Genomic DNA, 24,545 nt, shown 5'->3' with positions numbered 1-24,545 from the left:
TACCAACCACCCGCTGGCTAAAGGCAAATTTCTGCACATCTATCCTACATCTGTCTTTCCTCAATTTGAATTTATGCCCTCTCAGGTGATTATTCTGAGCAAGAGGAAGAATCCCATCAGCATTGAGCATGCTCAAACCATTCAAGGCTTTGTACACCTCTATCAGATCACCTCGCTGCTGCCTAGTCTCCAGACACTGTAATTCGCAAAATTTAAGCCTTTCTTTGTAAGAGCACCCCTTTGTTCCATTCACTAATCTTGTTGCCCTTCTCTGTACTCGTTCCAGCAGCTCTACATCCTTCTTGAATTGAGGTCTCCAGGCCTGTATACAGTACTCTAGGTGTGGCCTGACCATTGCGTTATACAAGGGAATAATCACCTCCTTATCCCTGCTAGAAAAATTCCTATATATCATTGACAATACACCATGAGCTACTCTTGCAGCCCATCTGTACTGCTCAGAGAACTTCATATCTGCCTGCATAACCACCCCCAGGTCCCTTTCATTCTCTACCACTGTCAGTGTAGTACCACAGAGTTGATATGTTGCTCTGGGGTTGCTGTTTCCCATATGTAGTACTTTACATTTGTCAATGTTAAACTTCATTTGCCACCTCTCAGCCCATCTGCTCAACCTTTCCAGATCCTGTTGCAGCAGCATAGTGTCAGTAGTGTCCTTGACAACCCTGCCAACCTTCGTATTGTCTGCAAACTTGGACATTAAGCTTGATATACCATCATTAATATCATTTATAAATACAGAAGGACCCAATACTGAACCCTGAGGGACTCCACTAATAACATTAGTCCACGATGAGCAGTGTCCATTGATTACCACTCTCTGTCTTCTCCCCCTCAACCACCCCTTTATCCCTAGCAGCAATTTGCCTCCAATGCCACACTGCTCCAATTTGTGCAGCAGTCTTCCATGTGAAACAGTATCAAAAGCCTTTCTAAGATCCAAGTATATAATATCCAAGTTATTCCCTGCATCCAGTTCTTTTGTGACTGCATCATAGTATCCAATCAAATTGGTGAGGCAAGACTTCTCCTTAACAAAACCATGCTGTGTCTGAGCTATAACTGAAGTCTTGTCTAGATGATCCTGCAGTGCTTCTTTAACCAGTGCCTCCATTAATTTTCCGGGAACAGAAGTTAAACTCACAGGTCTATAATTACTTGTGTCACCCTTTGATCCTCCTTTGTGAATTGGGGTCACATTTGCACATCTCCAGTCCATGGGTACCTCCCCTGAGTCCAAGGAAGCTCTCATAATTATGGCTAAGGGTTTGCTTACTTCCATTGCTGCCTCCTTTACTATAACTGGATAGATTCCATCCACGCCAGGTGCCTTTCTTGTGTTTATCTTCAACAATTTCTCCTCCACTTTACTCTCAGTTATTACAAGATTCTCTAGCTTACTGCCAGAGTTGAATACACCTCTGGCATTCCCCTCGCTGAATAACTCCTCGCGTGTGAATGTCGATTCAAAATATTCATTTAGTTTGTTAGCTACCTGAGCAGGATCATCAACAGTTGACCCATCGATATCAAGTGGACCAATCTGATTCATCCCCTTCCTTCTAGAGTTTACATAAGTAAAGAACTCTTTGCTGTTTTTCTTCGCATCCTTTGCCAAGGATTTCTCGTAATCTGCCTTCGCCTGCCTAACCTCCTTTGTAACTTGATTACAGATCAACTTGTATCTATCATAGGCTTCTGTGTCACGTGTTAATTTGTATGTATCCCATGCATTTTTCTTCTCTGTCATATGCCTCATTAGTTCATCTGACATCCATTTAGGCCTAAACCTTGAACAATATTTCTTAGTTGGTATATAAAGCCTAGTAGCTTCCAAGATAAGTTCTTTGAATGCTTCCCATTTTGAATTTGCTGTTGGTCTTAGTCCACCATAGTCGCCTTTATGAAAGCAATACCCTTTCCCTTTACCCCTAATGGTAGTTGCCTCTTTGAGTAAATCCCACTTCAGAACACTGTGATCACTGCCACCTAGTGGTTCATTTATCTGCAGATTCTTAATGCATGAAAAATCACTACTGATAATCAAATCAAGAGTATTACTCCCTCTAGTTGCCTCCCGAACATGCTGATGTAGAAAACAATCATCCAATAAATCCACAAAAGCCTTGCTAGTGTGTGAGTGACCAGCCCCCAAATTCCAGTCAATATCTGGGAAATTAAAATCCCCCATAATAAGACTCTCTGATTTACTGGCCCACTCTATTTCTCTGTACAGTTTCTTATTATACTCATCAGAGTCATTAGGCCTATACACACTCCTACTCTCAATTTTGATCTCCCAATGCTTATGTCACACCAAACTGACTCGACACTGCACTGTCCAGCGATGTCGACTGGCTTCACTTCCTTGGATTGTATGTGTTTCTTAACTAAAAGCATAACCCCTCCTCCCTTCCTATCCTGTCTATCCTTTCTGTAGACATTGTACTCCCCAAATTCCAGTTCTGCATTACTCATATCTGTGTGACACCACGTGTCTGATATCCCAACAATATCAACCTTTGATGCTTTGAGCAATACCTCAAATTCATCAAATTTATTTACCAAACTCCTAGCATTGGTGTACATGCAAGTATACATGCACCTGTTCTTTTTCTTAGCTACCCTAACACAACCCATGTGTTTACTTGTACCCCAATGATTCCCAGCAGTCTCTGAAATATCCTGCATCTTATTTTCCAGGCTGCTGCTCATTCCAATAGAAGCAGTGCAAGAATCACTTTCTCCTCTGCCAGTGGCTACTGTTAATCTATTAGTCCTTGTATCCCCCCAATCTAGCAGTTTTCCGACCCTCCTAACACTGCCTCGATAGCATCAGCAAACATTCTTGCACCCTTTCTATTTAAGTGTATCCCATCCCTGTAGAAGCAGTCTCCTGTTAACAAGTACAGACCAGGCTGAAAAAAATTCTACCCCCTGAGTCCTGCACAATCTTTCCAGGGCCGAATTGATTGACAGGGCTCTCATCATATACTCCCTCCTATCGTGTCTGGGCAGAATTGCAGACACATTCAAATTCAACCCTAATTCACGGCTTTTTTTCATCAGTGACCTGTACTTGTTAAGTAATTCCGCCGGTCTCCTACTCTTAATATCATTAGTGCCAACGTGTACAACTATATCACCTTTTGTGCCCTTAAAAGATGATATCCGCTCTACAACGTCATCAACCATTGCCCATGGCAGACATACCCTGGTCCTGTTCCACCTATCCTTTTTATAAAGCATGTTTCCCTGACAATAGAGTCACCAACAACTACTAGTTCCTTTGGGACCAGCGCATTCTGCCTTGGGGGCTGCCGCTGTGTTGCGCGATGACCAAGTGCGAGCTCTGGCATTGGTGTGGGCAGCTGAGAGCTTGATGGGCCCCTCACTTGTAATCCTTCGAAGGCATCCACCCTATCCTTCAAGCTCTCATATAGGCCCATAACAATGCTGAGTTGACGCCTGATTTCCTTACACTCCTTGCATCGCGCACATACAAAGAAATCCCCCATGGCAGTATCATGTCCCATACTTGTCTGCTCCGCAAACATCAAGCAAATAGTGCATCTTAAAAGGCTGTGATTCAGAGGGCAACTGCCCCCCCCCCCCTCAGTTCTCTGAGCCACAGCATTCTCATTAGCTTGAGCCTTTTGCTTTGCTGCTCTGGTTTGAGTCATGATTTCGATTTACTTTCAATAAAAATTTCAATTTCAGTACAAAATTAAATCCTAAACTTGTATCCCAACACAGTTATAACGCTATATTTATGTTTCAGTAACGAGTGTTATCTACGGAATATTTGTTTCAGTAACGAGTGTTATCTACGAAATCCCTTTATATAACTTCCGTATCAAGTTCTTGGAAACCTGAACTGTCATGTGTATTCAATTTAGGAAGTCTTGTTTCTTTTATGTTATTCACCACCTGGTTAACTTGTTTAATAAATAAATCTTTTTGTGGAACATTACAAAGTCCAAATTCAATATCAATTATGCACTGTTTTTCATCAGGATTAAGAACTACGATACACTATTTAATAACCTTAAGGACTGTAGACTTGGCGGTAATGATAATTTATTCTCACTAGATGTTACCTCATTATATAAGAATGTGAATGTAAACGTTGAATACACATTGGATATTCTTTGGGATATGTTAAATAATAACTTGATACTGATTAATTATACGCAGCTTCCTATTAAGGAAATTTTCACTTAAGTAAACTCTTAGTTGAAGCTAATTATATCATCTTTCGAGACAAAGTATACAAACAAATTTTTGGTTTGCCAATGGGATTAAGCCTGAGCAGCCTAATATCAGAGATCTATCTCTCAACGATTTGAACGTATACATCTTACGGCTTTTCTATCCGATATCACATACTATGGGAGGTATTTAGACGATGTTCTAGTCATTACCTATAGTAACCCTATCCAAAACATTTTACAGTCGTTTAATGATATTCACTCTATACACAAATTTACATTGGAGAGGGAGAATACGGATACTGTCATTAAATTTTCTAAATTTCACGCTTACTCGGGACATGAATAAAATCCAATTTAACATCTATCGCAAACCTACAAACACCAGTATGCTTCTGCATTATAACAGCTGTCACCCATTCACCTACAAAAGATTGATTATCTTTAATCAATTTCTCAATGCTTATAAATATTCAATGACGAAATCTGCTTTGCACTCAGAAATACAAATATTAACCAGCAGATTCTTAAACAGGGATTACACTTGCTGCAATATACAGAATTAGGGTACAAGCTAGGGATAGAATACAAAAAATACACCAACCAACAAATAGTAATATCAAAAAATACTTTATTTCTGTGACATATGTTTATTTCTTATTTCTGTAACATTGGCACAAATGACTTAACAGATTCTTTAAAGATACCAAATTAAAAAAAAATAGTAGCCAGGCCAATACGGAAATTACACACTATATTGAACAATCGCGCAGTCCTTTCCTCGTTTGCAACACAAATAAATGACCTAGTATACAACATTTCTTGTGGTGATTGTGACTCATCTTATCAGGGTTCTACGCGGTTTCCTCTGAATTTTCGTATTAATCAACACGCAGCCTCAGTTTGCTTCACATTCAGCAGTGTCAGAATTAGCCTTTCATGCCGTTAATGAGAAACATTTTTTTATTTAACGAGGCCAAAATACTTAGTGTCCAATTATACGAGACTTAATTGCAGAAACTGTCAAAATTAAATTACACGAGAATTCTGTTAATGTTTGCTTGCCATATCTAATCTCGTGGTCCTTTACGCACATGCGTGAAGACAAATAATCCCTATTTAAGTTCCATGCTCGCCCCTATTCTGTGATCATGACATACAATCAAAGCATTGTCAGCTTCAGGGAGGAAAATCATTTTGCAATTTTTTTTTCGTTAAATTCATTTTTTACTTAATTTTTAATTGCATTAAATTGATTTTTCAGTTCATTTGATTTTTAATTATTAATTATTTCTTACTGTAAGATTTTCGATTTTTTAATTGTTTTCGTTTTAATTTCTGGAGAGCATCTTATGGAAGTGTTCTACGTATCATATTGAGGTAAACTTCTCTTATTCTTTTACGTGTGTGTGTGTGTGTGTGTGTGTGTGTGTGTGTGTGTGTGTGTGTGTGTGTGTGTGTGTGTGTGTGTGTGTGTATCATCATCAGCCATTTTCAATCCACTGCAGGATGAAGGCCTCTCCAGCAACTTTCCAGTTCCTTCTGTTTTGAGCACTGGCCATCCATTTACTACCCACAAACTCATGAATTTCATCTATCCATCTTCACCTTTGTCTTCCAGGATTTCTTCTAGCTCCTCTTGGGTACCATTCTGTTATTGTTTTTAGTCCATCTATCATCATGTCTTTGAGCTATGTGTCCTGCCCAAGACCATTTTAGTTCTTTAGTTTTGATAAGAATGTCCTTTACTTGAGTTTGCTGCCTAATCCATGTGTTTCTCTTATCTAACAGTCTGATTGCCAATATAATTCGTTCCATTCTTCGCTGTGTAGTTCTCAGCTTCTCTTCCATTCTTTTGGTGAGTGCCCAAGTTTCACTTCCATAAGTCATGGTGGGGAGTATACATCGGTTCATTATTTTACGTTTCAGACAAACTGGGATATTGCTCTTCAGTATGTGACTATATTTCCTGAATGCTATCCATCCAAAATTTATTCTTCTCTTGACTTCCAGCCATTTATCATTATTACAGCTAATAACTTGTCCCAGATAAGTATATGACTCCACCTTTTCAATTACTGCTCCTTCAATCATTATTTCCCTTTCTGTGGCATACTTGTTCATCATTACTTTTGTTTTAGCCATATTCATCTTTAGTCCAAAATCCTTACTAACTCTGCATAACTGATTAAGATTTTCCTCTAATTCTTTGGGATCGTGGCTTATGACCACAATGTCATCTGCAAATTGTAAATGGTTTAGGTACTCTCCTTTCACATTGATTCCTTCCTTTCTGCGACCAGTCTAATCTTCTGAAAGCTTCCTCAAGGGCAGCAGTAAACGGCTTCGGCGATATTGTCTCCTTGTCGAACTCCTTTCTCGATTTTAAATTTCCTACTGTCTTTGTCTAGTCTAATAAAGGAGGTAGCACTCTAATATATTTTCTTCAAAATCATAATATGTGGGATATCTTATGCTGTATGGAGTCAAATGCCAGACATAATGGTGTTTTATATTCATTTGCTTTCTCCATTAGCTGTGATATTACGTGAAGGTGATCCATAGTTGAGAATCCTGTCCTAAAGCCAGCTTGCTCTTTCGGTTGATTCTCATCAAGTATTCTTTCTAATCTGTTAGTAATGACCCTTGTGAACAACTTGTAGATGTGGGATAACAAGCTAATTGGTCTATAATTTCCAATTTCTGATTTATCTCCTTTCTTATGCAGCAAAACTATGATTGCATTATTCCACTGCTTAGGCGTCACACCTTTTCGAATGCACTTTATGAAGAACCTTGCCAGTTTTTGTGTTATGTCTCTTCCTCCCAATTTTAACAACTGTACAGTAACTTCATCTTCCCCCGGGGCTTTCTGATTCTTCATTTTCTTCAATGCACGTTCTACCTCATCAGGAAGAATATCGGGTATATTGTATGTGTTGCTACTTTGCAATCCATCTTCCTCACTGCTGGCATCATTCCCTCGCTCCTTGTATAATTCTCTATAGTAGTCATCTGCTATTTGAATTACGCCCTCTCTGCTGTTTATAAGTACACCATTGCTATTCTTTAGTTTCAGTATCATTTGTCTTTCTGTATTACTGCTCATGGTTGCTGATTTAAATCCTTTGTTTTCCCTTAATGCTTGTTCTACTTTTCTTGTGTTAAATCTTGTCCTCTCTGAGTCTCTTTCTAATGGCTTTGCATAACTCAGTATACTCAATTTTCTCCCTGTCAGTGTTTTTGTTGCTCTTAATTTGTCGTCTTCGGTTTATCATGACAAGTGTTTCTTGACTAATTTTTTCTTCTTTGGATTTCTTTTTCCCAATAGGTTTCTTGAGCTTTATCACTTTCAGAAAGTTGTAATATTCCTCGTCGATATCTTGGTCCTGAGCAGTCTGCAGAAGCTCAAACTTGTTCTTAAGTTCCAGTGCATACTGCTTTTTCTCCTCTTCTGTTATCTCAAAGACCTTTGTATTATTTACTCGAGTCAGTTTTTTCCTTTCCTTTCCTACATCTATATCAAGTGTACATCTTACCATTCTGTGATCACTTCCAACATTTACCTTATTCAGGACGGTAACATCATTCGCAATATATCTTCTGTTAGTGAGGATGAAGTCTATTTCATTAGTTGTTAATCCATTTGGACTCTTCCTTGTCCACTTTCTGTTCACCCTTTTCTTGAAAAAAAGTGTTCATTACTGACAGTCCTTGAGATTCTGCAAATTCCAGAAGTCTTTCATTTCTTTCACCAATTCCAAAATTTCCTATAGTTCCCCTTTCTGCGCTGTTTTGTCTTTTTCCAACCTTAGCATTGAAGTCCCCCATAATAATAGTGTAGTGGGTTTTCTGCTAGAAGACTCAATTTCGGTGTACATTTCTTCAACCTCTTCATCATGGCTCGATGTTGGTGCATAAATCATTATAACCTTTAGCTTGTATCTCTTAGAAATCTTGAGTATTAGTCTTGACACCTTGGTGATGTGCTTTTGAATTCCAAAATGTTGCTTTTAAAATCTTTGTGGACCAGAAACCCAACTCCACCTTCACTCCTTTCACTGTTTCCATTGGTGTACAGCAGATTTCCACTTGATAAACTTATAAGTGATTCATTTCTTCTTCTTGTTTCAGCCAAACCAATGATATTCCAATTCACATTTTCTAATTCCTTTTTCCAGCTCTAATATCCTGTCTTCACAGATGAGTGATCTTACATTATAACAGGCCTAGTTCAGTTTCCGTGCATGGCAGCCTGGTCGTACCCAGAGATTCTTAACACCCTCTGCTTCCACTCTGATCCTCTCTCTGCCGTAAGAGGGGGAGTGAAAGCTGCTGGTGACTGAGGGCCATTTATTTTATCATGCTGTCATATGCTGGAGGATTTGGTCTTTTCCTCTTCACGCTGACCAGGCGCCTTGACGAGAACCACTCTACATGTTCGTTGCCACCTAAGTGACGTAACAGGGCTTGCCATCGAGAAGGTGTGCATGAGTGGATTTTAGGGAGGCAGGCCAACCGGACTTCTCCTAAATCTTTTGTAATAGAGAGATATTGGATCCATCAGTGTTTTAGGCTGAGTGTCTGATAACACACAGGATACCTGTTCCCCCTTTAAGCCCATATATATATAGATGATAGTTGTATGTCCATACACATCACTTGTCATTCCAAAACATTGTTCAGTTGGATTGAGGTCTGGTGAATTTGATGGAAAATCAAGATGGATTATATCTTCATGTTCCTTGAACTACTTGTGAATGCGCCTGTGGACATGGTGCATTATTGTCTTGGAAGGTCATGATTTTGTCCACGGGGAAAAAATGCAGCACGGTCTCTTAAGAGCTGCTAGTAGACCTCACCAGTGAAACGTTGGTCCATAATGCACCAAGGGCCTTAGTTCTTGCCAGCAAAATGTCTCATATTCCACCACCACCTGTGTAGATAGCGGGCACCATGTACAATGGGTCCATGGACCCATTGTGCATGGGTCTATATCTGTACTTGCACCACAGAGGCATCTGTCAGTGTCTTACACTAGTGTTTGGCCTTATCTGACTAGCACACTCATTTCCAGTCCTCCAATGTCAACTAGAGTATTGTTGACACCACAGCATTCGCCATTTGACGGTGGTCAGCAGTGAGGAGAAGGTGTCCTGTGTGTCATTTATTGTGGAACCCCATATGTTTGTGACAAAACACTGTCACATCGTTGTTTGGATATTGTACTTGCATTTCCCATGTTGTATTGTAATGTCAACTGTTACACAGTTATCTGCTGCCCAACCCATACAACATTCTGTACTCTTCATTCACCATGAATATCCACCTTGCATAATCCTTTATGGCTCTGTTGGTGGGAGGTGGTTTGACCTGTTCTACACCCATTTTTGGTACGCCTTAATCACAGTGGACTATGAGCAACTGACAACACGTGCTGTTTCTGATATGGGAGCACCCAATGTACGAGCTCCCACAATCATGCCCCTTTGAAACTCCATGATACCTTAACTGCGTTCTATAACTACTACTTTATTATTTTGACTTGCACAACCATTTGAAAATTACCACTGCTCTAGTGTACAAAGCACTGTTCAGCTTTTTATACTGCCAGCTATGTGGCATAGTCAATTTTGAATATGATGGTAGCAATTCAGTGATCCCTGAATGTATATTGTAGCTGAAGGACTGTGTATTATGCTTGTTTCCATGAGCTAGTTGGAATAGAGAATGGACATTTGTAGTCATGTGGTGGATGGGCAGAAACAATGTTTTTGGTTCTGGCATAAAAATGGTTGCTTCTGTTCATTCTCCCTCCCTCCACCCCTTTATAAATCATGAATTATTGTTTGCTAATATGCCTGAAATATAACAAACTGCATGCATTAACTTATTTCCTACGTTTGTGGGTCAGTTGTGCAACAAAAAAAACATTACATTATATATCAGTGGGAAAAGAGGAAGCAACTAGGAGAAGTAATATAAAATGTTTCACTGCTTTAACTAAAAAAGATTCTTCTACCTTTTCATATAAAGCTTGAATTAATGAAAAATTTTTTTTAAGCCTCTGGTTAAAAAGGAAGTGGATTCTGCTATGTAAGGGAAGTGTTTCTCAATTTAACAGATGCAAACTGAAAGAAGGGATTTTCTTTGGGCTTTAACTGAAAGATGATGTATTTGAAACAAATCTACAGGATACTGAACTATCAACTTGACTATTGTTTACAGAAGTTCGGCATGGAATTTTTGGAAGAAAGATGTTTATGAATCTAGTGTCAACATTACTGCATTGTTATAAGGATATGGGCTGCTGAATGTCTTTGAAAATTCATTTTCTTCATTCCTATCTCAACATTTTACCCAAAATTTGGGAGTGTAAATGAACAGAAAGGGGGGAATGTTTTCATCAGTACATTGCCACTGTGGAAAAGCTGTACCAAGGTGTCACTGGGATATTTCCGTGATGGGAAATTACTGCTGCTTTCTAAAGAGAAAAAAGCAAAATAGACTATAAGAAACTCTTGAGTGGCAAACGTTTTTAAGAAAATAGGATGTATGTATGACAAACATAAATATTTCATTAAAGTATTTTAAAATGAACAAGAGTAATTTTCAAGATGTAATATATATTATTATGACATTTGAAATTGGTCATTCATTAAGTTATTAAAATTTCAGTGGAGGAGTAATATAGTTAATTTTGGTATTTTTGGAATCAGCGGTTCTATTTCCTTTAGAATAAATGTACAACTTTTTCTCTGGAGGTATGAAAAAATTTTTTTGTTAGCCATTTTAATTTGTCTAATTTCACCTTAAATTTTTTCAAACTACTGAATGCCAGATAGAAGTTTGTTCCAACAATCAACTACTCATTGTATGAAAGCAAATTTCTTCGCATCTATCATACAACAATCCTTCCTAAATTTAAATTTATGACCCTTATGTGTGCGTCTGAGGAAGAGTAAAGCTGCCATCAACATTCTTTCCCATATTTATTTTGTCCCATTTCTATTTCTCATTTAACATTCTTTCCCATACAGGTATAGCTTTTAGCCATGCCTGGATGGGAAAGAATATTTGTGACCATGCAAGACCCTAATATGACATTTTCAGGTCTTCAAAGTCCTAAATTGAAAAGAACTGAACTGCAGCCATACATAGACAGATGCTGACCAAACATTCATCAAACTCCTCACTTGAAGTTGGTGCAACTATGTTGAGGCTTCACAATGAATCCTGAACATAGCACCATACTCAACCCGCAAATATGGCCTTACGGATTCGAAGCAAAAATATTCCAAGATGCAGATACTCATGACAATACCAGGAGAATGTAAGCAACAAAATACATGGAGTTGTGTGCAAATTTTGTAGAGCCTGTAAAGGTTTTTTTCTGGAAAACATTTCCAAGACATAACACTACAACAAATCAGCAGTGGGTGGGGACAGCATTAAATGGAATGTGTTTGCCTGTTTATTTTATGTCATCCTTTTGTTATTCTCTTTGTACAGATTTCAATAAATGAGACTGTGTTAAAATCTTAATCCTCTCAGCAGTTTCTGCATGTGTGAGAGATCCCCCTGTAGTGAATTTTTGATAGGGCAGTGATAGTGTGTATTCTGGAGATTGAAGGGGGGGGGAGTAATGAACTGCATAGCTTATTTTTTTTATTTTTGGATATGTTTTTTTTTTTTTAGATATAGGGATAATGATAGTTATTTGGACCAAGAAAGGTTAAAGTTGAAAAATAAATGATTGAAGATGAAAAGGAGTTTGATATTTACAAAAGAATAATGGTACAGTTAGTCCCTGACTTATGTAAGCCCAAGTTATGTAACTTCGGACTTAAGTATATTTTTTTGGTAAAATCATAAAGATACTTGCTGTGTAATTTTTAAGAATGAAGGAACAATAAGTACAAGTTTTTTTATTTACGTTTCCATACAAATTATGTTAGATAATAACCTGCGTTGTAACTAGAATCTAGGTAGATAACTAGAGTTAACATGTAATTTTCTGCTTTAAAAATTCTGAAGAAATATTCAACAACATGTGTTTGAGACCCAACAGCTATTTCTAGTCCCATTAGCTATTTCTTTTGGAGAATTGCACTCTAGCCCTTTGTCTCTACGTCCCTTCCTTCCTTTCTGGATTGTAGTCAGTTCAGTTTTGTTTGAGAGCGAAGTGGGAGCTTTTGTTTGCATTTAGCATTAGCAGAGGCATATGATGCAAGAAAGCAAGCTTATTCAGCATCAGCCAAAAAAAAAAAAAAAAACCCACTCCCATTTCACCCCTCCGTTCGTTCGAAATACCTGTCCAGTTGAGCTTTAAATTTGTTTAGGCTATCAACTTCAACAACAAGTGATGGAAGTCGGTTCCACCAACCAACCACCCGCTGGCCAAAGGCAAATTTCCGCACATCTATCCGACATCCATCCTTCCTCAATTTGAATTTATGCCCTCTGAGGTGATTATTCTGAGAAAGATGAAGAATCCCATTGGCATTGAGCATGCTCAAACCATTCAAAGCCTTATACACCTCTATCAGATCACCTCGCCGGTGCCTAGTCTCCAAACTCTGTAATTTGCAAAACTTAAGCCTTTCTTCGTAAGAGCAACCCTTTGTTCCATTTACTAATCTTGTTGCCCTTCTCTGTACCCGTTCCAGCAGCTCTACATCCTTCTTGAAATGAGGCCTCCAGACCTGTATACAGTACTCAAGATGTGGCCTTACCATTGCCTTATACAAGGGAATAATCACCTCCTTATCCTTGCTAGAAAAATTCCTGTATATCATTGACAAGACACCATGAGCTACTCTTGCAGCTCGTCTGCACTGCTCAGAGAACTTCATATCTGCCTGCACAATTACCCCCAGGTCCTTTTCATTCTCCACCACTGTCAGTGTAGTACAGCAGAGTTGATACGTTGCTCTGGGGTTACTGTTTCCCATATGCAGCACTTTACATTTGTCGATGTTAAACCTCATTTGCCACCTCTCAGCCCATCTGTTCAACCTTTCCAGATCCTGTTGCAGCAGCATAGCGTCAGTATTGTCCTTAACGACCCTGCCAACCTTTGTATCATCTGCAAACTTGGACATTAAACTTGATATCCCATCATCAATATCATTCATAAACACCAAAAACAACAACGGACCCAACACTGAACCTTGAGGAACTCCACTAATAACATTAGTCCACGTTGAGCAGTGTCCATTGATTACCACTCTCTGTCTTCTGCCACTCAACCATCCCCTTATCCATAGCAGCAATTTGCCTCCAATGCCACACTGCTCCAATTTGTGCAGCAGTCTTCCATGTGCAACAGTATCAAAAGCCTTTCTAAGATCCAAATATATAATATCAGAGTTATTCCCTGCATCCAGTTCTTTTGTGACTACATCATAGTATCCAATCAAATTGGTCAGGCAAGACCTGCCCTTAACAAAACCATGCTGCGTCTGAGCTATAACTGAATTCTTGTCTAGATGATCCTGCAGTGCTTCTTTAACCAGTGCCTCCATTAATTTACCTGGAACAGAAGTTAAACTAACAGGTCTATAATTACTTGTGTCAGCCTTTGATCCTCCTTTGTGAATTGGGGTTACATTTGCACATCTCCAGTCTATGGGTACCTCCCCTGAGTCCAAAGAAGCTCTCATAATTATGGCTAGGGGTTTGCATACTTCCTTTGCTGCCTCCTTTAATATAACTGGATAGATCCCATCCACCCCAGGTGCCTTTTTTATGTTTATCCTCAACAATCTCTCCTCCACTTTCCTCTCAGTTATTACAAAATCATCCAGCTCACTGCCAATGTTTACTTTACCTACATCATTCTCCTTCCTGAATAACTCCTCATGCGTGAATGTAGATGCAAAATACTCGTTTAGATTGTTAGCCACCTGAGCAGGATCCTCAACTGTTGAACCATCAATATCCAGTGGACCAATCTGATTCATCCCTTTCCTTTTCGAGTTCAAGTATGTAAAGAACTCTTTTCTGTTTTTCTTTGCATCCTTTGCCAAGGATTTTTCATAGTCTGCCTTTGCCTGCCTAATCTCCTTTGCGACTTGGTTACAGACCAACTTATATCTATCATAGGCTTCCATGTCGCCCATTAATTTGTATGTATCCCATGCATTTTTCTTCTCTGCCACATGTCTCATTAGTTCATCTGACAACCATTTAGGCCTAAACCTTGAACAATATTTCTTAGTTGGTATGTAAAGCCTGGTAGCCTCCAAGATTAGTTCCTTGAATGCTTCCCATTTTGAGTTTGCTGTTGGTAACATCATCAGTTGGTCCCACTGTATAGAATTTAAATACTGTCTCAGACCATCATAGTCGCCTTTACGAAAACAAAAACCCTTCCCTTTACCTCTGATGGTAGTTACCTCCTTGAGTAAATCCCACTTCAACACACTATGATCACTGCCACCTAGTGGTTCATTTATCTGCAGGTTCTTAATGCATGAAGAATCACTACTGATAATCAGATCAAGAGTATTGCTCCCTCTTGTTGCCTCACGAACATGCTGATGTAGAAAACAATCATCCAATAAATCCACAAAAGCCTTGCTAGTGTGCGAGTGACCAACCCACAAATTCCAGTCAATATCTGGGAAATTAAAGTCCCCCATTATAAGACTCTCTGATTTACTGGCCCACTCTATTTCCCTGTACAATATCTTATTATACTCATCAGAGTCATTAGGCCTATAGCACACTCCTACTCTCAATTTTGATTTCCCTATGCTTATGTCACACCAAACTGACTCGACACTGCCCTGTCCATCGATGTCGACTGGCTTCACTTCCTTGGACTTTGTGTTTCTTAATTAATAGCATAACCCCTCCTCCCCTCCTGTCCTGTCTATCCTTTCTATACACATTGTATTCCCCAAATTCCAGTTCCGCATTACTTATATCTGTGTGACACCACGTCTCTGATATCCCAACAATATCTGCCTTTGATGTTTTGAGCAATACCTCAAATTCATCAAATTTATTTACCAAACTCCTAGCATTGGTGTACACGCAGGTATACATGCACCTGTTTCTATTCTTAGCTACTCTAACACAACCCATGTGTTTACTTGTACCGCAATGACTACCAGCAGTCTCTGAAATATCCTGCATCTTGTTTTTCAGACTTCTGCTCATTTCAATAGAAGCAGTGCAAGAATCACTTCCACCTCTGCCACTGGCTACTGTTAATCTATTAGTCCTTGTATCCCCCCCAACTAGCAGTTTTCCGACCCAATTTTGTATATTCCGACAATTTTGTATATTTGTTACGCATGTCGGGTTGTTGTGGTGAACTGGAAATTCACGTTGTCCTACCATTTTCAATGACTTTGCATCAAACTACCATCGTGTAGTGAGCGCTTCATTCATATCTCGTAAGGTGTGACAGGATCTACTGTAACTTAACCCTGTGAAGTTCTTTACAGAACACTTCATTTTGACATGATGCCGCCTAAGAGAATAAGTGACAACAGTACTAGTAAATCTACCAAGAAAAGGAAAGTGATCGATTTGGATCAGAAAATTAAAATAAGGATGTATGAAAATGGTCAAGCATTAACAAGTATCACACAAAATTTAGATTTTTCAGTGTCAACAGTGAACACAATAATAAAGGACAAAGAACACATTAAGCGATGAAAGTATTGGCATCAATGATGTCAACTATAATAACCAAGGCTAGAACAGGACTAATAAGAGAGATGGAAAAGTTACTTATCGTGTGAATGGAAGACCAGATCCAAAAACACATCCCCCCCCCCCCCTCAAGCCTCATCAGAACAAAGGCTTGTGCCATTTTTGAGGATCTTAAGAAGAGTGATGATACTGAAACAACCTTTGTTGCGAGTCATTGTTGGTTTGATGGGCTCCATAAGTGAAGCGGATATCATAACGTTGCCATAAGTGGTAAAGCAGTAAGTGCAGAGATGGTGAGGCTGCTGACAAATTCAAAGACAAATTGGATGAGATTATATGAAGTGGTGGTTATTTTCTGCAACAAATATTTAATGTGGATGAGACTAGCCTTTCTTTGAAAAAAAATGCCTAGTAGGACTTATATTTCTATAAAGTCTGTCTGGGTTTAAAACTGCCAAAGACAGGGTAATGCTCTTAATGAGGGGGTAACTGAAAGGCCTCGGTGAAAATCATCATGATTGTCACCCAGGCCTCTGAGTTCATAGTTACTGTCATGAGCAGTTCATGGTTATTGGCACCATGACAATAACCATGTTTGGTTTATAAATGTTTTTGTCCCTGAAGTTAAAGTATTGCTTACAAATGTCGGTGCCTTTTAAGATATTAATGCTTCTTGACAATCATCATCCTAAATATCTAGATGATCTGCACGGCAGCATCAAGGTGGTATACTTCCCTCCAAATACAACTGATTCGATTCAGCCAGTGGATCAGGGAGTTATCCAGGTATTCGTAGCTTATTACATGGACAAGATTTCTGAGGCTGTAAATTCAACAGAGCAAGGGAAGATGGATCTGTGGCAATCTTGGATTTAGAAGACATTTAATATCCTTGATGGAATACACAACATTTCAGGAGCCTGGAATGATGTGACAACAACAACTTGTATGAGTGGAGTTTGGAAAAAACTTTTAAAACAAGATGAGCTGATGTTTTCTGTTACCAAAGAAATTGTAAACATAGACCAGGAGTTGCAGCTGGTTCTGGAGGATGAAGATGTAGATGAGCTTGTGGATGAACAAGGTGAAGACTTAACAACAGAAGATCTAGCTAGCCCAGTTGAACCTGCAATGAGTTGAGGAGCAAGGGAGAGACAAATCTGTTAAGGAATTGGAACAACCCAAGAAGCAGTTCAAATTAAAGAAAGTGTTTGAGATGGCTTATTGCAAATTTTAAAAAAAAGCATACAAAACAGATGAAGATCGAAGGGTTCGTATCACGTACTGTCTCCCTGACCTCTACTCAGCCTACAACACCCTGTGATTGATGTGTTTTATTAATGCTTCAGGTTCGTTTTAAGTTACCTTCAGTTCATTACCTGAAGTGTATAGACTTTGATTCATTGCGGTTTAGACCAATTTTCTTAAATATATACACTTTGGTTTTGATTCTCTTAGTAGCCCTTATAAAGCCATATGAAATACATATCAGTTTTTACAGTACAATAGCATGTGTTTTTTTTCTTCCTTTTATGTTTTCTTTTCTTATGTGCCACTCCGGCTACTTCTCTGCTGTCCCCATATAAAATTTTTAATTGTTATAGTATATAACTATTTTTCTATATTCTTCTGAGAATATTATGAGGTTTTTGTAATTTTGGCATATCAGAAATATAGTAGCAACATTTTATTAGTCATTCCTGAGTTAGGTAAAAATCACCTTGTGTAAGAAGTTTAGTAATATATCTCTTACAGTATGTCTGGGACAGACTGTATTTGGAAAAGGTTCCATATGATTATAGCCAGGGGCAGATTGGGAGCATAAAACTGGAAACAGGAAAATATCCACAAGCAGCCCACAAGCAACATAATTATGTACAAATGCAATTTTATATACAATATAGCCACTGGGATTTTGTTCAGTGGCCCGGTGCCCGAGTCAGCCTCTGGCTATAGCCATAGTAGATATTATATTATTAGTGGTGGCAAATGAAGCAAGCTTATATAGCATCAGTCACAAAAAAAAAAAAAAAAAACTTCTCCAAAACTGCCCAGTTTTGGAGAAGTTTTCTGTCCTCTCTAATAATAATGTTTAATTCTTCCACAAGAAGTGAGATACCTTATTTAACAGAACTCTCCTCCTTACTGCTTCTATTTGGTTTGAATGCAATTAAATTAAATGAATTGTGGATGTTAAAAACTTAAAATGAGATTCCATAGTAGGAAAGTGGCATTTCTCTAATGTTTGTCATAGAGAATTGCTCAGTATTAAAATCATATGGCAGAACCAAGAGTTCAAATGGTGAACTTTTGAGTATCTTCAGTTGGTTCTGTATGATAAAAGGAAGGAGTATTATAAAATAAGAATCTTAATTCCTGTTGTGCAACTTGAACATGCATAAAGGAAATTTTATATTGTTCAAGTTCCATATTAGTGAAAAGGTTGTAGGTAATTTAGTATTAAGGTCTGAAAGTTGTGTATTTTGTTTGAACCATTCTATTGCTAGTGTTTATAAGTAGTTAATTTATAACTAGCAGATAATTTGACCACTTATTTAGATAATTAATGATTTATGAAGCACTAGAGAATGGTTCAAGCATAGTATACAACTTTCAGTGTTTAATGCTAAATTGCGTACATTTTCACTAATATGGAACTTGAACAATATAATATTTCCTATATGTATGTCTGAGTTGCACCACAGAAATTAAGACTCATATTTATAGCTCTCCTTCTTTCTCTTACTTAGAACCAACTGAAGATGATATTTGAAAGTTCACCTTAAACACTTGGTTCTGCCATATGATTTTAATACTGAGCAATTGTCTATAATGAACGCTACAGAAAAGTGCTTTCTCTATGGGATCTCCTTTTAAGTTTTTAATGTCCACAGTTTTTTTCTAATTTTTAATCTCATTCTAACCAAATGCAATCAGTAAGGAGATAAGTTCTATTGAATAAGGTATTCCAATTCTTGTAAATTCACTCCTGGAATTTGAGGTTACTCACAAAATAATTGTCTAATTCTACCTTAAATTGACTCAAACTACATGTGTCCACAACACTAGATGGAATTGGTTCCAACACTCAATTTACTCTCTGGCTGGCTGAAAGTAAACTTAGACACATCTATCCTGTAGCTATCCTTTTTCAATTTATGTCCCCCTTATATGTGTTGTCTGAGAAAGAGTAAGAATACTATCATCAAATTTTTGTACAAATCAATCCATTTAAAGCCTTAAACACCTCAATCAGGTCTTTTTGCAAATGCCTAGTTTCCAAAGCACTGAAATTTGCAGGAACAAAATGTTTTGTGGTACACTAATCTGGTCGCTCTTCTCTGTACCCATTCCAAGAGATCCAGATAGTCTTGAAAATGGAAAATTTCTAAAGAAATTTGATTTTCATCAGACTTCTTTCACAAAAGACTGAACATGATATACTTTGTCTGGTTTGCAGTTGAGTTGGCAGATGTCTCAACTAAAGTTGTCTTTTTCATTATGGCTGACGTAAGTGGTGTCCCATCAAAATAGTTAATATTATATGTTGATGTAAAGCTCAGAATGAGTTTGAGTAAGATGCATATTTAGGAATAATCCAAATTTAGAAAACATGTATTTATTCATTTTATTTTATTTATTTTTTTTTTAGGACGCCGGAGTGGAAGGGGGGTAAGGATTCACAGCTGAAATCCGCTATCAATCAGAAACTTATTGAAAGTGGTGAGCGTGAAAGGTAAGCAGTAATGCAGGTTTTTTGTGTGTTTGTGCTATCCTTAAAATAATAGGAAGATTGGTGTGGAACTTTTTTTCGTTTTTATGTGCTATAACTCTTAGCTTTGCAGAATGTGATGACATTCTAACATGACTTGATTTAACTGTGAACTTTTATTAAGGGCTTTTATGCAGCAAAAAGGACATGAACTATTTATTTGTGGAATTTTTTTTTTATTAAAAACAAAAATAATAAAAAAAAAATCATACTTAGTTATTATCTATAATAACTATAATACAAGGTATCTAAGGTATCTACAAAACTAAAATAGTGAATGCATGATATAAAACTGAAACCACATTTAGGTAATACTGGATATCTTTGTGTTTTCAATTATAGGTGTTTGACATTGGCATCTTAGGGATCAAAGTTGTGCTTCTGTGCAAAGGACGCACTCATTAACTACAATATCGTAATACACAAATATTGTAGTTACTGTGCCAATATATCTACAGTATTTAGTTACTCTGCAGATATCTCACCTATAATTCAATTCCTCCTATATTCAGCACAACATATCTGTATCAACATCATCAGCTATTTTCAATTCACTGTAGGATGAAGGCCTCTCCAGGAACTTTCCAGTTCCTTCTGTTTTGTGCAATGGCCATCCATTTACTACCCATGAACTCGTGAATTTCATCTGTTCATCTCTGCCATTATCTTCCAGGTTTTCTTCTAGCTCCTCTTGGGTACCATTATGTTATTTTCCTAGTCCGTCATGTCTTCGAGCTGTGTGTCCTGCCCAAGACCATTTTAGTTTTGATAAGAATGTCCTTTACTTGAGTTTGCTTCTTAATCCATGTGTTGTTGTTATTTGGTTTTTAGGAGTATTAATAACTAAGGCCATATTGCTCTGGGGATATGCGGTGGTCATTCCCTGACCTTTCCACGTAATCCGTATTTGGTGGTCATGGGCTTGAACCCCGGTCTAATCAAGAAGCGTGTGCTACGCACTGTTGCTCCTGCCCACCTGGCAATGGAGGTGCCCTAATCCATGTGTTTCTCTTCTTATATAAGTCTCTCTTTTTTTTTTTTTTTTTTTTTTTATATATATATATATGAAAACCCCAAATGAGTGGTATTAGAAACTATAATACTTAGTAACGTGCTTGGGTTGGAGGTTGAGAAGTTGAAATAAGATATTTGTTGATGTTAGATTTGAACTTCTGTAGACTGTAATTTTCAGGAAATACGTACGAAGAAAGGTTGTTCCAGAAAACAGCATTTGAATAAATAAACGAGGAAGATGAAAAGTTGGTTCTTTGAGTTTGAAGTTGGACAGTAAATGGATGTTGGCTAGTAGAGGCATGTGTTTGGACTGTTTTGAAGGAGAGAGTGGGAATTATAGAAGCCAATTCAGAAGAACAGTGCCCATGTAAATATCTGTAGAAAATACATGCAGTAGAAACAGTACGTCTATGAGACAGAGTGGAGAGACTGTTAGAGATGAGTCATTAATTAAGCTAACTGCCCTCTACTGAATGGAATCTAGAAGCCTGAGAGAGGTTTTAAGGGCACGGCCCCAGATGTGTAAACAATATTCCATGGTAGGGCAGATTTGAGATTTTTGTAAAAAGTGAACAGCTATTTGTAAGAAAAGTAATGCCGAGAGCAAAAGAGAAAACAGTTTTATAGATGCAGAAGAAGCAGTATTTGTAATGTGCTTTTGCCAAAAGAGATTAGAAGTCGGGGTAATCCCCAAAAGAGATCATCTTGCCTAGAAATTGGAGTGTCACCAAAGATAAGCATAGGAGCAAAAGATTCCTTTTTGTGAGATATAAGACAAAACTGAGTTTTAGAAGGATTGAAATCAACTAAGTTGTCTTTGCCCCACTGGAGAATTACCTGGAGATTGGCATTTAAGGAATTGGTAGCGGGTATTCGAGAAGTTCAAACTGATTGAGTAGGGCAAGTTTTCTCAAAATGGAATGTGGAATGCGATGTGCTATCATCAGCAAAACTATGGATAGGATTTCCAGTCAATGGAAGGTCATTAATATACAAGAGGAAAAGAGTAGGGGAAAGAACTGAACCTTGGGGGACTCCAGCATTAGTGGAGAAGTTAGATAGTGAGCGATCAGAGAGAAAACTGGATAACCAATTACCAAAAAGTTGGCAAACAGTAAGATGGAAGCTTGTTTATGCCAAACACGATCGAAAGACTTTGAGATGTTAAGAGCAACTGCTTGTGTTTCACCAAACTTTTCCATTGAATTTGTCTATAAATGGGTAACATAAGCCAGAATATCACCAGTTGATTGACACTGACGGAATCCATCAGAAATCGTTGATCAGACGGAAGGTTTCTAGGTAGTTTAAGAGTTGGCAGTTAATAGATTTCTCCATTACTTTAGAAAGAGTAGAAGTAATTGCAATGGGATGATAATTGGATGGGAGGGATTTGTCACCCTTTTTAGGAACTGGCTGGATATGAGCAAATTTCCAAGCAGAAGGAAAAACACTTTTTAGAATAAGAAAGTGAAAAAAGGTGGCAAAGAAAAGGAATAAATTCAGGAGCACAGACTTTGAGAACAAGTGGAGAATACCATCAGGACCTAGAGCTTTTTTAGCATCAAGATTCATCAAAATCCTTTTGACGGAAGATCACAGGAGGCTTTGAATGGAGCGGAGCACATTGGAAATGGTGGGAGGTGTTTTACCAAGATCATTAATACATGAGTTGGAAGAAAAATGGGATGCTAGTAGGTCAGCTTTATCCTTGGCTGAAATGACAACAGAACCATCTGGTTTTGAGAGAGTTGGGAGCAGAGGTGGGCAAAAGTTGTGGCCAATAGCCTTTGGCAAGAGACAAGAATGCTCACCTACCATTAAGGCAAGAAGTAAGTTTTCTACTCTTAGCCTGTTCAAAATCTAGTTTGGACTGATTAATAACTGCTTTACAATTGTTGCAAGCTTTTGTGTAGGCAGAAAATGAAACTGAAGAATTGGAAACAAGCCAATTACATTATGAACGTTGTTCTCTTGAACAGCCTTAGCACATTTATTGGAAAACCAAGGTTTTGATAAAGGATGAGATTTTAAAATGGAGGTGGAATAAAGGATTCCATTCCTACAAGAATAATAATTTCACTGACACTATCTGAGCAAATGTTGACATCGGAAGTTTTGACACAGTAATCTGACCAAGGAAAAGAAGAAAAGAAATTTCGTATTTCATTCCATTTTGCCTTCTTGTAATGCCAAACAACACAAGGTTGGGAATAGCCATGAGATAAAGATTCCATTGGAGAAGAGACAATCACCAAGTTGTGATTTGAGGTGCCTAAAGGACCACTTACTTCGACTGTGTACTTAGAAGGGTTGTTTGTGAGAAAAAGATAAACCATGTTGGCTGTATGGTTAGTATTATTTGGTATTCTGGTGGATAAATGAACAATCTGTGCAAGGTCATTAGTAATTGCAAAAGCCTCAGCATCTCAACCAGCTAGATTGGTGTGACTAGAAAACGGAAGCCAGCTGGAGTTGTGAACATTAAAATCACCAAGGAAAATTACCTCGCTGTTTGGAAAGTTGGATTGGAGAAAGTCAAGTTGCAAAGAGAGGAAGGCAAAGAGCTCCAAGTGATTAGTGGAGTTGGGAGAACTGTAGAGACAACAGATGAATTTGACAGAATGAGGTAGAGAGATTTTAAGCCAGAGAACATTGAAAAGAGGAGATGCCAAATTACCAATATCAGAATGGACACATGCACCAGTACCACCTTTGAGGCAAAAGAAATCATACAGCGAATAATTAGAGCAAGTGAGATGAGCAGTGATTGAATCAACCGATAACAGATTCTGTCAGAAAAAATACATCAGGTTTGACAGACTGCAAGTGGAAATGGAAATCGTTGAGATTAAAATTGCGACCACATATATTTGTGAAATGAACTAAAGTGTTCGGGAGGTTTAGATCTTTTTTTCAAATAAGGTTATTCTATTAGTTTGACAATTCATGGTGTATTCAATAGTAAGAAAAAGTGGGGGGGGCATGCTGTATGAAGTAATGATATTTTTGGATATGGCATACACATGGTAAGAATATACCCAGATCTTTGACATAATGTGGCCTCAACAATGCCCCCCCCATACACTCTACTCAGACTCCCTTTAGTCACTATCTGGCAGAGTAGAGGTAGCAAGATATACACTAGCTGATCCACTAGATTACGAACTTAAGGGGGCATAAATTCAAATTAAGAAAAGACAGATGTAGACTAGATGTGCGGAAGCCTCGTAAAAGAGTTACCAGTAGGTTCGGTTTGGTGTACTAACTATCGGCCGGCCTGCAAACATCATTTTAGAGCTGTACCCTCGAAATGTAAGGAAGATTGGATCTTGCCATGATATCCATCATAACCTCAAAAGTCATCAGTCATACTGTATGATGGAAGAGATGGTGGAAGGGTTGACTGGAACTTAGCTCTGGAGACTAAACATGGGTTCCACCACTTCAAGCCTCCAATAAGCAAAGTGGTGGTATTGCACTGGTTGAGAGTCATCCACCACTTAGTATTGCCTGGTAACACAGAGGGGTGGCATTCCTCAATGTGGTGTGGGTGCCACAACTCTACCCCTACTTATGTTGGTTCACACCTGGGTGGTCACCCACAGTGTGCTTGTGCATGGACGTTATACTCAGGACTACTAACAGTTCCACCATCGTGAAGGTGCAAGCAGAGGATTTGGCTGTCACAGACCATCTGGGCTTCGCCAAAATTGGGTCCACTTGACTTGAATGTCACCCGAATATCAGTTCCATCAGTGTTTTAGACTCCTAGGTAGCAAGTACAGCTTGTCTGGCCTGTCCGAGAGAATCTCTGTGACAACCTCAAAGACAGAAGTAAAGACTCAAGTACCACA

General features: G+C 38.3%; 1 protein-coding gene across 1 annotated transcript in view; it reads left to right on the top strand.

The window, feature by feature from the left end:
- The window catches only part of LOC150080918 (transcription and mRNA export factor ENY2-like), a 73,175-nt gene that overhangs the window by 24,410 nt on the left and 24,220 nt on the right, over positions 1-24,545 (top strand). Inside the window, exon 2 of the mRNA XM_090381294.1 lies at positions 19,555-19,638. Coding sequence (XP_090237420.1) covers positions 19,555-19,638 — 84 coding nt within the window. The remainder of the gene's footprint in view (positions 1-19,554; positions 19,639-24,545) is intronic.

Source organism: Mastigoproctus giganteus, chromosome 9 (genome assembly GCF_048544385.1).
Source record: "Mastigoproctus giganteus isolate SK-2022 chromosome 9, ASM4854438v1, whole genome shotgun sequence".
In the NCBI taxonomy this organism is placed as follows: domain Eukaryota; kingdom Metazoa; phylum Arthropoda; class Arachnida; order Uropygi; family Thelyphonidae; genus Mastigoproctus; species Mastigoproctus giganteus.
This window is presented reverse-complemented; position numbering and strand designations above follow the sequence as displayed.